At 41.4% G+C, this 14,999-nt stretch overlaps 1 protein-coding gene across 5 annotated transcripts in view; it reads right to left on the minus strand.

The window, feature by feature from the left end:
* Positions 1 to 6,434: 6,434 nt before the first annotated feature.
* The window catches only part of WAC (WW domain containing adaptor with coiled-coil), a 65,963-nt gene continuing 57,398 nt past the window's right edge, over positions 6,435 to 14,999 (minus strand). For 3 of the 5 annotated variants that reach the window (XM_086614861.1, XM_086614860.1, XM_086614864.1), the window contains 2 exons: positions 9,832 to 9,959; positions 6,436 to 7,942 (listed from right to left, as the gene is read on the minus strand). In XM_086614861.1, the coding sequence (XP_086470987.1) occupies positions 7,873 to 7,942; positions 9,832 to 9,959 (198 nt within the window). In that variant the 3' untranslated portion in view covers positions 6,436 to 7,872. Of the gene's footprint in view, positions 7,943 to 9,831; positions 9,960 to 14,999 lie in introns of all 5 variants that reach the window. The other 2 variants (XM_086614862.1, XM_086614863.1) reach the window with 1 other exon arrangement.

Consider the following 14,999-nt stretch of genomic DNA (forward strand, 5'->3'; position numbering starts at 1 on the left):
GTTTTAGCAAAGATTATTTTTTACCAAAGATAATGGGATATCATAATGGGATATCTAAGTGGGATATCATAGCCCCAAAAATAGCAACAATGCATTTTAGACAAAAGGAAATCAGTTTCCAGAGGACCTGAAACTCTGTCTGGCCTGGCATTGCCAAAATGAGATCCGAGTTGGTCATAATAACAGTGCTCAATGCAGTTGAGGTGGGGACTGACACCCTGCTCTGCTTTTCGGAACCCTCATTTCAGTGGTTCTCTTGCTCTGACCCTCCAGGTTTGGATCCCTTGCGGGTGCCAGAAAGATTCTCACACCTTGGAGCTTCCTAAGCTACTACAGCACTAAAAACCTCCAGTCGAGTAAAGAAGTGCCAGCTGAAGCAGAGGCTTTTTCCCAGGCCATGCACTAGTTTGTCTGTGCTGAGCCGGGGCAGCGCTGGACCGGCTCAGACACCGCGCTCTCCCCTGAGCGGGCACCAAACACAGCTCCAGCCGCCGCAGAAGCGAGGCAGATTGTCGAGAGACAGAGAGAAAGCACACACAGAGAAAGAGCCTGCGTCTCTCTGGCACACAGCAGAGGTCTGCCAAGCACCCATGCTGGCCTGCAAACCGTGGGAGATCCCCAGCCTGGCAGGTGGCTGGAGACCTGCAGTGAGGACACGTGCTTGCTCTCACGGCTCCCACAGGGCAGCCTGCTAAACCCTCACAGGACAACTAAGGAGTTCAGTTCAAACTCCTCAGATGGCAGATAAGGACAGCCAAGCTGATTTTTCTCATTCTCAAGAGAGGTTTGGTATCTAAAGAAACCATCCAGGGCAAGAATAGCAGCTTGGTGTTAGTTTGGAGCCACAGCTGAAGAGGAATAGCATCTCCTGGGAGACACTTCTCCACTTGTATTCTGAACCTATTAAGACACAGTTTGCTCTGGGACGGGTGCTTCATTTTAACTGTATTACTGAGAGCATGGTTGATAATTACACCTTTGCTTAGGCTTAGTTGAAAATTCATGTAACACTTCATAGGGCAGTTTGGTTGTTAGGATTTTGTTCAGCTGCACAGCAGGTAAACACACACACAGAGGAAATTTTCAGATGAGAGCACATGTTCATTCAAACCTCAGAAAAATATGCCTAACTTGGAGCAGTCTTCACACCCCAGCCCTTCGATCTGCACACGCACCTCTGAGTTGTACGAGCAGGTAGTCTTTACTATTTGAACTTGCTGCTGCCCCAAGAGCATCTCTGACCTGCCCTTCAATGCCAGAAGGTGCCAGCCCTGCCCTTGCCTTGGCCCTTGGTGTAAGCCTCTGCAGCCTGGGAAGTCAGATGACACATTTACCAGGTGGGTTTCTGCTGGGGCTTTGCTCCCTGAACTGCTTCAGGGCTGGCAAAGAGAACTTGACAGGAGCACATCACCGGGAGCAGGGAAGCAGTAAGGAACGGTCTGTTTTTGCAGGGAGCTGGATATCAGATAAGCTCTCCCACTGTGTGAAACCTCACCTTCAATGAGCAATTCTTTCAGGATTGCCATGGAATCTGTGGATTCCTACGAAGCAAACAAGAGTCCTTAAAGATCTTGTCCTATCTCTGTATGTTACATATATCCACTCTGCACACACCCACAGTCCCCCTACCACATCTCTAATTGTTCAGGTGAAGAGATATCAGGGGACATAAGAACAAGATATACAATATATTTTTTTAAATTAAGTGAAATTCGAATATCAACCTAAGTCAAAGTGAACTCTTGAGAATTTTTATCCTAAAAAAGAACCGTATCAAGTGGTTCAGTTATCCATGCTTCTACTGGCAATGTTATTGCAAGCAGAAAGGCAGTTTTATTTAGGGAGTGAAGACAGGGACATGCTGTCAGTGGTTTAATAGCTTTCCCATTTAAAAAAAGATAGAAGACTTACTGTGGAATTGAATCCCTGACAAAAAGATCAATTAAACTAATTAAAGTTCAATTAAATCTGTCAAAATGCAGAAAAAAGAAAAAGCTTTTACTCTGAGGATGCAGAGCAGCAGCTAAAGGAACCTGGATGGAGCTGACGGACATCAGAGCCCCTTGGCACCATCAAGTAGTCTGGACTAGCTGACAACACGTTCACCTTCTGTAGCACCATCTGCCACAGGCTTCGGTCACTTTGCCAAATAATTCTTCCCAGAACACAAGATTTCTGCTGCTAATGAGGGCACATCTAGCAGAAGAACACGAACCCCAGTCAAACTCTGAGAGCATCCCAATTACACTGAAAAAAGATCCAATCACAGATTTTTGGACTGAGAAGCACGTAAGATCTTGACAACAAATCTGCCTTGTCATGCAGAAGGAAGCTGTTCAGAGTTCTGAAAGGCAGGACACTAACAGACCTCCATGTGCCAACTTTAGAAATTCGGGAGGAGGAGAGGGAAAGAATCTAAGTGACTTGCACCATTCTAGCTACGGGTGCAGATGACTGTAACAGTGTTTATCCATAATTAATTGGATGCATTTTCTTTTAACATACAGTAAAAGAGAAGATGAGCACAACAGACCAGTCTGAGCTTCAGCATATGAACATACACTTTCACAGAGCACAAACCCCGAGATTTCAAACTGGAGCGAAGGGACTCATCTTCAAGCACGGTGCTGCACGCGGAAGTAGATGGCATCCCTTTGCAAATGCTCTCTGGCACGTGCAACTAACAGAAGGTGACAAAATACTGTCACATGTATTGAATAACAGCTGGAAAGATGAGGTTGTTCAAGCTGTTCGCAAACCTGGTGTGCAAAGTCTGGTAATATCGAGCCTCGTAGTACAGCTGCCACACGACCCAGCAGCTCCAGGCAGGACCTGCCCGGGATGCAACAAGATTTGCCAGGATATTACTAGTTTCCTTGGGATACAAAACCTGACAGCTCATTCTCTAGGAAGCCCTAAATCAGATGGGCTAGTGTCTTTATCAGGGAGGAAAAAAGTGCTTCACAACTTCCAGATCCTCAGCTAGCTGAAGCCCTAATTGCTACAAAGTTTCCATCAGTCCTTTCCCTCAAAGAGGATCTTCAAACAAAAAGCCATGGTTGGGAAATAAAGAAATCTGTAGCAAGGAGCATCTTCTAATAACAATTCCAGCTGAATTAGCACAGCAGCAGCCTACAGCTATGAAAGACTGAATTTTTCCAAACGCCTGTTGGAGACCAGAGAGATATCAGATGGAGAAACTTAACAGACATCTGAAAAGAGTGACGTGTAACTGGAATCCAAAACCGTATCACAGCTGCAAACAATTTTCTTTGCAAAAGAAGTCAATATACGCATGGATTTCAGTTGCAAATGAAAGCTTTTGCTTGACTAACAGCAAAAGAAAAGAAGTGCCAAAGAAGAAGATAGGGTAGGCAAAGCAACAAATTCCTCCTATATCAAAAGCTCTGATTCTTATGAAATAATATAAAACAAATAAGAAAGCAAAAACAAAACACAAAAGCAACCCTCACATACCATTAATCAGTAATCATGGGCAGAAGAGCAGTGCTAATGTCAATGAGATGGCACTTTAGCTCAGAATATTCCTCTGCAGAAAACTCAAAAGTCAAGGCAGTGTATTTAAAACATCCAGAATTGCCTCATTATCATACTACATCTGTAAATGAGATTGTGTTTTTGTGAGGACAGAATATTATTCTAGGAACAGCAGTAAGGATGACGTATTCACAAAAACATCCAGCTCCTACTTCCAAGAATGGACTTGAAATTTAACTACATACACAGTAGTCAAATGTTAATTTACAGTAAGTGACTGTCCCTCACGCACAGCTGACTCACGAGTACCCCAAGGCACCATGACCGAGTGATGCTCAGGGCACGTCACTCCTTCCTTGCAGCAGAATATGCAATATCAGTCACTCAGTCAAACTCACAGCAACAAGGGACTTTCCTTTTGGTAAAGTCCTCAGGATATCATCATAGGCAAGGTGACACTGGAACAAAGGGTGACAGTAAGATATGATCTTCTTTGACCCACACTTAGGACACAGGGCACAGCTACCCAGTATTTTCTCTCATATCTCTGGGGATACTCCTGCAATGAGGCTACTCCGAAAAGGAACAGGTATGTTTTTAGTTCTCTCTGGCCTCAATTATATATCCTTTCTGAATGTTTTTAACTGCAACGGTAAAGACAGCACCAGTGTCCACCAAAAGATAAGATGCTTCTATCAAAGGAGATAAAATTAACAAAATAAGTCTGAAAATGAGACACTTCGTCGCTGCTAGAGATTAGTCTAAGCAGGGAAATTGACTAAAGTTGAGCAGTTGACCACAGCATCTCAGGATCAAGGCCAGTGGAAAAAAAAAAAGCAGACCTTCAAAGATACCAGAGGGCCTTAATAATACTTATTTTTTTTAAAAAAAAGATGGTGCAATTGTAAAAGCATCAAACATGGGAGTCCCTTGCATCAGTCACGTGGTTTTATAATTATATTAAGCCCCTCTTTCTGCTGCAGTTCTTGAGCAGGCCACCACCGATGATAAAACACTATCCCAATGGCACTGCTTGCAGTATGATTGTACAGGCTCAGCCAATCTCTGAAGCAATTCTGAAGACTGTTTCTGTTATACTAAATAATCACTTAGCAAACGCGTAACAGGAAAACCACGAGCAACATATGCAACAACAGTTCTTCAATCAGTTTCTCATACTACTCCTTGACCACTCGTATCAAGTAATGAGTATAGAAAACACATCCCACAATGCCAATAAACACTTTCTGAACAGCTGGCTAGAAAGAAAACACCACTTATGTGATTTGCAGGTGTAGAACGATCCAATGAAGCCCCTTTCATTAAACAGTGTCAACTACACCAGAAAGCACAGCATCAGTTTCAGAACAAATAATAAATGGCAAGCCATTAACCAATTAATAGGTTTCAGTGCACCTGTCCATTTCTTTGTTGTCCAGCTTCGGATTTGACAGGAAGAAGAAAAATCCGCGGTTCCTACCCTCCCGCCCACCTCCAGCAACATACAGAGGGCCGGTTTCTGCATGTCGCTGAAGATGGTCTCGAGATCACACAGTAAGACCAAAATTGCGTTGGTGCGTTAGTGGAGCCATGATGAAGGACACTGACCTAGACCCCGCCATTTGGTTAGCGTCTACTTTAAAGCAGTGCCTGCAATCCTCTTCCCTGACTTGTCTAACGCTAGTGAAAGTTTGGCAAGCCGTCACTCCTTGGCTAACAACAGCTCCAGGCTTTGGATGGCTGCGGAGCACAGGGGAGAAAAGCTATCGCACAGTGAGCAAACACAGAAGCCAACAAGCTTTCAGGATGCCATCTGATGCTGACAAAGAAGTAGCTATTCTTGCATTAGCTAGAGAGGACATCACCTGCAGAGGGAGTGTGTGCTCTGTCACGTATGCACGTATGCACGTGTTTTTAAGGCGTTAAAGCAGTGCATTAATCCTTGTTACTCCCAAGTTATCTGTGACCATTCATACATTACGAAAGTTCTCATGTCATTAAACAGACTAGTCCTCTTTAGGCTGGAAGAGACTCTTCTGTAAAACAAGCGAGATGATCAACAGGTCGCAGCTAAGCATATAAAAAATTCATTCAAACCAGAGCTTTAAAAAATAATCCAAAGTAATTTTCTACAGAATGAAATTAACTTGTGAAGCTCGTTGACGCAGGATGTTATAGAGGGCAATATAAGAATCAAAAGGAAATCACATAAGATCATGGAAGATGGGCCCGGCATATCTATTAGACAGAAACAACCTTTGTCTCAGCAAGAAACCAAACAGCAAAATACCAGAACTAAGGACAACCACTGGTGAAAGATCATCCATACGTCCATTCATTTCGCATGCTATTTCCCTATGCTTGGGCAACCTCAAGACAATGAGCATCACAAGAAACAGGACACTGGACAAATAGGAGAGTCTCAGGAAGCCTTCTGTCACCTGGCCTTGGGTCTCTAAAAATGCTGAAACAATTTATGTTAAAATTAATTCATTCGAGATTATTATACTTCCATTTTCTGAGCAAAACCAAACATCTACATGATAGAAACACAACAGCACATGCTGGGTTAGAAAATGAGGAACAATTACAAGTTCATCTACCCTGATTCCTCCCTCGTTGTTAGTTAAGGTATTTCAACTCGCTCCATTTGCAATGGCTTGTTTGCACAGAGCATTCAGCTTCCACTAATGAAAAACTGATTTTAAAAATCAGTCCGAGCCCACTCAACATGAGACAAGGCAAAATAAAAGTCAAATAATGTTTCTGGTGCTGAAAGACAGTATTTTCTAGGAATAAAACATGTATCATCACATGTCAACACCTCTAAGTAGTTGGTTTTTTTTAAATCCATTACCTACGTTCTTTCTTACTTAAACTACTGTAACATATACATCTCTGCAAATACTGAACTAGTACTGCCATCACTATTTTTGTTGGTTTTAAGCAAAGAAAAAGTCACATTTATTTTGTAGTAGCAATAGTTTCTTTTTTATTTTTTAATATACTTTAGGAAACAATATACAAAGCCGAGCTTTGCCACCATTTTCAAACGGTGGGTTGCTCCAATTACACAAATTCAGCGTTTTGTGATGGTTAAGAACAGCAGTCAGCACCAGACTTAAACAGTTAGCTACAACACAAACATCCTTTGAAATGAAATGTCATAATATCAAGACAGGTAAACCAGGAGTTAACATATGACAACTGTTGGGGAGGTGTCTTAAATCATTCTTGTTGAATTTTATATTTCATTAAATATTTTATACACATTTTCCTGTTTACAAGTTTTAAACAAAACCTCCCTTGAGGAATTATTTAAGTACAAAAGTGTTCAACAAGAACAGTTCTAATAAAGAGTCCCCAAACAGACCAAATTTTAATATGTGTTGACCAAAGGAAATGAAAACCAGTGTTTCTTTGTTTTAACATGTTTATTACAACAGATACAATTCACATCTGACTAGCTTTTTTTTTTTTCCTCTTTCCCCTCCCACAACCATGTTAACATGTTCATTGGGCTATTTCCTTATATTTGAGCAAGTAATGTACTTTCAGCACACATGCCCAGCAGTACTATAAGTCCATTCTTACAGGGTGCAAATGGAAATACGTTTCAATAATTTATACAAACAAGTGGGTTATGCTCAATCACTGCAATTTTAAGCTACTGTACACAGGAATGAAAAGATTATAGAAAAAGTGCCATAGCAACAGTGCCTTAAGAAAAGAGAAAATTAGAAGCATTAAAAAACTGATAAAATCAGATTTAGGATTTCACGGGGAAATGGAACACAGAAAATGAAAAACATTTCTCTGTAAAACAGAAATGGAGAAGCACTGCTCTCGATTCGGTGCAAGTGTGGAAACAGTTGTTTCATGGTATTTTGTACATTACCCAAATTGTTGCAGCCTTAGACACAGATCGCCTGGCGCTTGCATTGAATTTTAGGAAATGCAAGATTTCTGAATGATAAATTAACTAAAAAAAAAAAGAAAAAAAAAGAAAAAAAAAGAAAGCTAATTTTGCAGACAGGTTTACATGTAAAAGGCTAGGTATTTAGCCACCTCAGCATTGATTAGTTTTGGATGTCTAAGCTCTGATACACATGGCTTCCCATGGCTTCACTCTACAAAACATATTTACAACGTGAAGAATACATCTACAAGAAATCTACATTTCAAGGGTTTTACAAATCATTCTTGTATCTTTCCCCTGAATTTGACTCCCTCCTGTCCCCTTCCCCATGTCAACTTTTTTTCTGCCCAGCTCAACGGTCCAAAGTCTACTCAAATGCAGCTCAAAAGTGTTAAGACTGGGCATCAGTTTAATAGTTCCTGTACTCAAAACCATGTGCAATTGTTTACAACTTTTCACACCATGAAGGAATTCTGATTCTTTAGCTTTTCAAGTTCTTTAATTTGTTGCCTCAAAAATAGTATCCTGCAAGAGAAAGGAAATAAATTAGTACAAACATTTTCATTACATACAGATATTAAATAAGTATCTACACAAGCACTTCCACAATTTCAGTGAAAGATACATAGCTCCTTAGCTCTACTAATAACATTCAGATATTTTCAAATTAATTTGCAATCTGTTCAATCACCTACAAACACCATATGCAGATGCACAGAGACCTGCTATGTTTTATACCTTAGTTAGGAAAATTTAATTGCTGTATTTCATTATGACTGATATACTGTTATGTTTAAACTGGCTCGTCACTTGAATTCAACTCCCAGAAAAAGCAGGACACTGGAAGAGTATGTTGAGCAACTGAATATTCTGAAGAATAGTCCTGTGCCTGCATCATGCAGTTTTCCAGACTGTACGACAACCCAAAGCGCTCAAATTTTTTTAAACAAATAAGTTTTCTTCTAGGTGCTGTCAGTTATGGTTAAAATAATACACTTGCTTTGCCTAAAGTTCCCTCTTAGAACAAATTTAAATAGTTCTCTTCTGTGCAAAAGTACAGAAATAATACATTATTCAAATGTACTGGCTTTGATAGTCCCATCCTTTGCAAAAGCCTCCCCCCACCCACTTGTTACTTATGCCACATATTTCACATCTTTGAGATTGCAGTAAAAATAAAAGATACATGTTATCATAGATTCAAAGTCACAATAATCATTATTCAGTGACAACTTAAGGACACACAGCGTACAAGAAACAAGGTGCTATTTAGTGAGCTGAACAATCACATTTGATATGTTATTTCAGATCAAATGTGCACCCAGGGACAGAAATAAAACTTAGGGAATGAAACCTGTAAGAAACCAAGCAGTTCATTAAATATTCCACAGAAATTGTGATTTATGTAATGAAGTTATGAAATAAAATTTCAGAAAGAATGGATATTTTAGATTCTTTATTAGGAAAGATGTCCAAATATATTATAGACTACCTCTGGTTTGGAACTAGATGATCTTTGAGGTCCCTTCCAATCCTAACCATTCTATGATTCTGACTAAAGGTTTGTTTTACTAACTGCCAAAAAGCAAAGGCTTCTAGGATAAAGTTAGCTATTTGAACAGCATGTAACACTAAGAGCAGCTTAAAAATTGTAAATGAGAATCACTGTATTCGAACTGTAGTGTGACTTAACAGTTGATGGGACAACACGATTCAAAAAATAAACTGAATATGAAAGTAGGTTCAGGATCATGACTGCTGGTGAAAAGTTTCAGCATGTATTGTAAGACTAAACTTTTCAATCTTGCACAACAGTCTTCAACAACGTGGCTGTGTGTCGCTTCAGTGATACATAAGACACTCGCTATTACTGACTTAAGAAGTCTACTTTGCTATAATCAACATCTCACTAAAGAACCCCAAGATCTTCGACACCTCCTTCCTAAGTAAAAACCTTATTTTTAACTTAGCTTGTGATACCAGTGACACCTGCTCAAACCTGCTCTGGCTTTATACCTAACGAACGTCTCTCACAAACTGTAGTGTTTCAGGCCGCGCAAACGTGTACCTATGTGATTCCACGCATCGCGTATGAACAGATACTTTTAGATGTATGCTGAACTAGTGTAAGTTAATCAGTTTTTCCCAATGCACGCATGTATCTGGAAAGAGACTTCTTTTCTCTCTAGGTGAAGATACATACAGAAGCTGCATATCTTGTTCTAATCATTGGAGACTATGAGGCATCTGTGCGGCAAACAGGTAGAGTGTGCACAGAGAAGACAGCTTGCAAACCTGACAGATATTACAAAGTCATCGGTAAATATAGGTCATGCAAAACCATGCCAGAATGGGAATTTTAATACCACCTTGAAAACTACCATTTTGAAAATAAACACAGAGCACATACTTACCTTTGCTCACGCAAAGTTGCTTGAATTTCACATACTCGAACTAAAGACCTTAAATTCTTTAATTCAGTACAAATTTCTGACATATGGACACTTCCCATGTTATGGGCTTCCTCACGTAATCTTGATGCCTGCAACGGTTACACAAAAAGGTCAGGATTTTGAATCATGTATTGGAAACAACTGGCTGTAGCCAGGGGATCACTGGATGAGCGTGTCTTGAAACAGTAAAGCACTCTAACTTCAAAAGGGAACATTAAATCAGAAGTACGTTACATTCTCTACAAAAGTCCATTTAGAAACAGAAATGAGCAACACTGGCTGCCAAGAGATAATCTAAACCCAGGCCCATGCTAAGGCAGGGATGGTTGAGATTTCCTTGATCCTAACAAATGCTTACCCAACCATCTTGAAAGACAGTGCATGACAGGGCTTCAAGTTTCCAAAGTTGTTCAAGTAGTTAAAAAGTCTCTGTCCACTAGTTCAATAGTAGACTTAGACTTCCCATCTAAATTAAGCCTTAAATGACAAAAATAATTAAATATCATCTTCTTTCCAGCTACCTTATACAGGTAAAAAAAGCTCTGCCATCCTTTTCAGATGTTCTCTTCCAGACAAACTCCGTTATTTTAATTTCCTTACTTAGTCAGTTAGTTTAGAAAGCACGACCTATCCTCAGTCTGTGCACTTCTTGAAGCCTTGTCACTGAATTGGATATATATATTATATTGGATATATATATTAAGGGCAACAAGAAAAACTTCTATAGGTATGTCAGTGATAAAAAGAGATGTAGGGAAAACGTAGGCCCTCTCCGGAAGGAAACGGGGGACCTGGCTACCCGGGATATGGAGAAGGCTGAGGTTCTCAATGATTTCTTTGCCTCATTCTTCACTGGCAAGAGCTCCAGCGGCACAGTCCAAGCCACAGAAGGCAAAGGCACGGACTGTGAGAATGTAGAACCGCCCACTGTAGGAGAAGATCAGGTTCAAGATCATCTGAAGAACCTGAAGGTGGACAAGTCCATGGGACCTGATGAGGTCCATCCGCGGGTCCTGAGGGAACTGGCAGATGAAGCTACTAAGCCACTAGCCATCATATTTCACAAGTCATGGCAATCTGGTGAAGTTCCCAATGATTGGAAAAGGGGAAACATAGCCCCCATCTTTAAAAAGGGGAAAAAGAAGACCCAGGGAACTACAGGCCAGTAAGTCTCACCTCTGTGCCCGGCAAGATCATGGAGGAGATCCTCCTGGCAACTATGCTAAGGCACATGGGAAATAAGGAGGTGATTGGTGACAGCCAACATGGCTTCACTAAGAGCAAATCCTGCCTGACTAATTTGGTGGCCTTCTATGATGAGGTTACAGCATTGATGGATAGGGGAAGAGCAACTGACATCGTCTACCTGGACTTATCCAAAGCATTTGATACTGTCCCACACGACATCCTCATCTCTAAACTGGAGAGACATGGTTTTGATGGATGGACCACTCGGTGGATAAGGAATTGGATGGATGGTTGCACTCAAAGAGTTGTGGTCAACGGTTCAATGTCCACGTGGAGGCCAGTGACGAGTGGTGTTCCTCAGGGTCAGTACTGGGGCCAGTGTTATTTAACATCTTTGTTGGACACATGGACAGTGGAATCAAGTGCACACTCAGCAAGTTTGCAGATGACACCAAGTTGTGTGGTGTTGTGGACATGCTGGAGGGAAGGGATGCCATCCAGAGGGACCTTGACAGGCTGGATAGGTGGGCCTGTGAGAACCTCATGAAGTTCAACAACACCAAGTGCAAGGTCCTGCATGTGGGTTGGGGCAATCCCAAGCACAAGTACAGGCTGGGCAAAGAATGGATTAAGAGCAGCCCTGAGGAAAAGGACTTGGGAGTGCTGGTGGACGAGAAGCTCAACATGAGCCAGCAATGTGCACTGGCAGCCCAGAAAGGCAACCGTATCCTGGGCTGTATCAAAAGGAGCGTGGCCAGCAGGTCGAGGGAAGTGATTCTGCCCCTCTACTCTGCTCTCGTGAGACCCCACCTGGAATACTGCGTTCAGCTCTGGAGTCCCCAACACAAGAAGGACATGGAGCTGCTGGAGCGCGTCCAGAGGAGGGCCACGAAGATGTTCCAAGGGCTGGAGCACCTCTGCTATGAAGACAGGCTGAGAGAGTTGGGGCTGTTCAGCCTGGAGAAGAGAAGGCTCCGGGGTGATCTTATAGCAGCCTTTCAGTACTTAAAGGGGGCCTACAGGAAAGCTGTGGAGGGACTTTTTACCAGGGCATGTAGTGATAGGACAAGGGGCAATGGATTTAAACGGAAAGAGGGTAGATTTAGATTAGATCTAAGGAAGAAATTTTTCACTCAGAGGGTGGTGAGGCACTGGAACAGGTTACCCAGAGAAGCTGTAGGTGCCCCATCCCTGGAGGTGTTCAAGGCCAGGTTGGATGAGGCTTTGGGCAACCTGGTGCAGTGGAGGGTTTCCCTGCCCATGGCAGGGGGGGTTGGAACTAGATGATCTTTGAGGTCCCTTCCAACTCTAACCATTCTATGATTCTATGTAACTCCAGAGAACTCCTCAACAGCGCAAGGAGACAAGTATAATTACTCTTGAGGTCCTGTGCATCACACTGCAAGAAGGAAAGAAGACTTCTTGCAAGTGGCATACGGAAAAAACTATGTTTCAAATAGATCCTGCCCTGCACTCTTACTGCTTAGCAAAGTTATCCTCTGCTGTACTGGGTCTGGCTGAGATGGAGGTAATTTCCTTCTTAGCAGCCCATATGGTGCTGCTACATTTTGGATCTGTGACCAAAACAGCATTGATTTCACACCAACCTTTTAGCTATTGCTGAGCAGAGCTTACAGAGACAGCATCAAGGGCTTCTCCCTTTCTCTCTCTGACCCTCCCAGCACATAGGTTGTGGGTGGATAAAAGGCAGGGATGGAACACAGCTGAGACAGCTGATCCAAACTGATCACAGGGATGTTCCATACCATATAATTTCATGCTCAGCAATAAAACCGGGGGCAGTTTTCCACAGGTTGCCATTGCTCAGGGACTGGTTGGGCATTGGTTGGCTGGTGGTAAGCCACTGTTTTTGCATCACTTTCCTCCTGCCCCTTTTACTTATTAAGCTGTCTTTATCTCAATCCATGAGTTTTCTCTCTTGCCCTTCCAATTCTCTCCTCCATCCTACTAGGGGAGAGCAAGCAAGTAGCTGTGTGGTGCTTTGCTGCCTACTGGGGCTGATCCACAACATCTGCTTAAGTACTTGCATACTTGATTTTTCCTTCCCGAAAATGATATTTAGCACAGGTCTTCATAAACTTCTGGCATTTCTCCAGTTCGAAGCAGCACTTTGTGTTCTAATTCCCTATGTTAATCATTCTATGATTCTATGTTAAAAGTTTTTTTTTGCTGGAGTGCGTTGACATCCAGAAGCACCCTGGTCTCCAGTAGCACATCAGTCCCCATGTCCTCCCTACACAGCTCCAAAACCTTGAGACTGATAGCAAACTATCAATAATGACTTTCAGAGTACTTCTTTTTAAGATGACCAGTCACTCGTCTTAAATCTCATTCAAAAGGCCTTAAAATAACTTCTGCATACAAGATTCTTGTTAAAAGGTGTTAACAGTCTTACTGCAAATCAGGATATAATGTTTATTGCTCTCTCTCATGTTACCAAACACTGATACTTTATCAAAAGAAAGAAAAAACACAACAGAAAACCCTGACATCACTTCTTTTTAAAAAGTCCACATTGACTATTATTAGGGTTTTCTTTTCAGGTGTTTGTAAAAATGTAAATTCACCATTTTTTCTACTTAGATATTGTTCAACACACAAAGTACCTCTACAATTACTGAGTTGAGAACATTCACAATTTCGTTTCTCACATTCCTTAAAGAGAAGATAGTTACACTAATTATTTTTCAGTTAACCACATTACTGGATTCTTTTCAAGTTTACCACATTAACTGTTTTTTATGAGTTCTGTGAGATAAGTGCTGGTGGTTCAAGAACTGTTTTAGCTACTAATTACTGCACAGTACATTTCTTCAAGTCTGACTGCTTTAAGACGTACCTGTCCTGGCTCACCTTATTTATTTACTACTTATTTTTCAGTTTACTCTGGCATGTGCTCTTATGCCCTAACTTCAATTTAAGATACACATCTGGTTAGAAATCTGAAAAATCAAGGCACTGCATATTTTAGCCTCTCCACTTTCCATCTAGCTTACCTTCTTCACTATGTATTACATCCATACTTTCACTTTTTCTTTTCTATCAAATATCTGACTTAAGTCCCTCAGGTGTTACTATTCTAAACTGGCCTATAAGCAACACTGTCACGTGAAATCATCTGAAACTGCAGTCAGGACAGTACAACAGGTAACACTTGGCACAAAGGTAAAAGTATCCAAATGAATACAAGGCTGCCTAGCATTAGGGTTAGGCTGCCTGGGCTTTTTTTGATATCTTTATTACAGATAGTGGGGGGAAAAAATTACCTATGAACCGTATAAATCTGTACTTTCTGCATTAAGACATAAGTCAATTCAATACACAGTGAAAATAACACTATCAAAACTGAGGGCCAAGGCCACAGAGAGAGATGGCTGTGCTGCACCATTTCCTTAAAGGCATGTTCCACAGCAATGGCTCAGTCATTTGACTCAGTACAGGCTGGTAATGTCTAAAATTGAATCAAAAAAAATAATGAAAAGAAACAAAACTCAAACCCCAAACACAGACTAAATAGGGTTATCAGTCTAGACTGCACTTCTAAGAGTCATCCTGTAAGTTACTACCCAAAATCCGCCAGTGTAGGCTTGAGCTGGCATGCAACCACTCTTCAAAAGACCAAAGTAAACCAGGCTAGGTAAGATTAATATCCCATACAGACTGTGTCAGACAGCGTTGCCTGCGAAAGGACTTGAACTGGACTCTACCAACATGGTTCCTTTGAGTAATACATTCCAAGCTGCTGACATGTATCCAGTTACTCTGTGTTACCACAACAGAGTAGGTCCTACGCAGTTAGTTATAATGGGAAATCCAGTAGAATTGCCATCCATATTTTATGTAAAAATAGCCCAAATTCAGTCTAAGCCCTCTAAATCATCTTAAAATCTGGGTACAACAAACAAGGCAGAGTTCCTTTT

The sequence above is a fragment of the Tauraco erythrolophus genome, chromosome 7 (assembly GCF_009769465.1).
Source record: "Tauraco erythrolophus isolate bTauEry1 chromosome 7, bTauEry1.pri, whole genome shotgun sequence".
NCBI lineage: Eukaryota > Metazoa > Chordata > Aves > Musophagiformes > Musophagidae > Tauraco > Tauraco erythrolophus.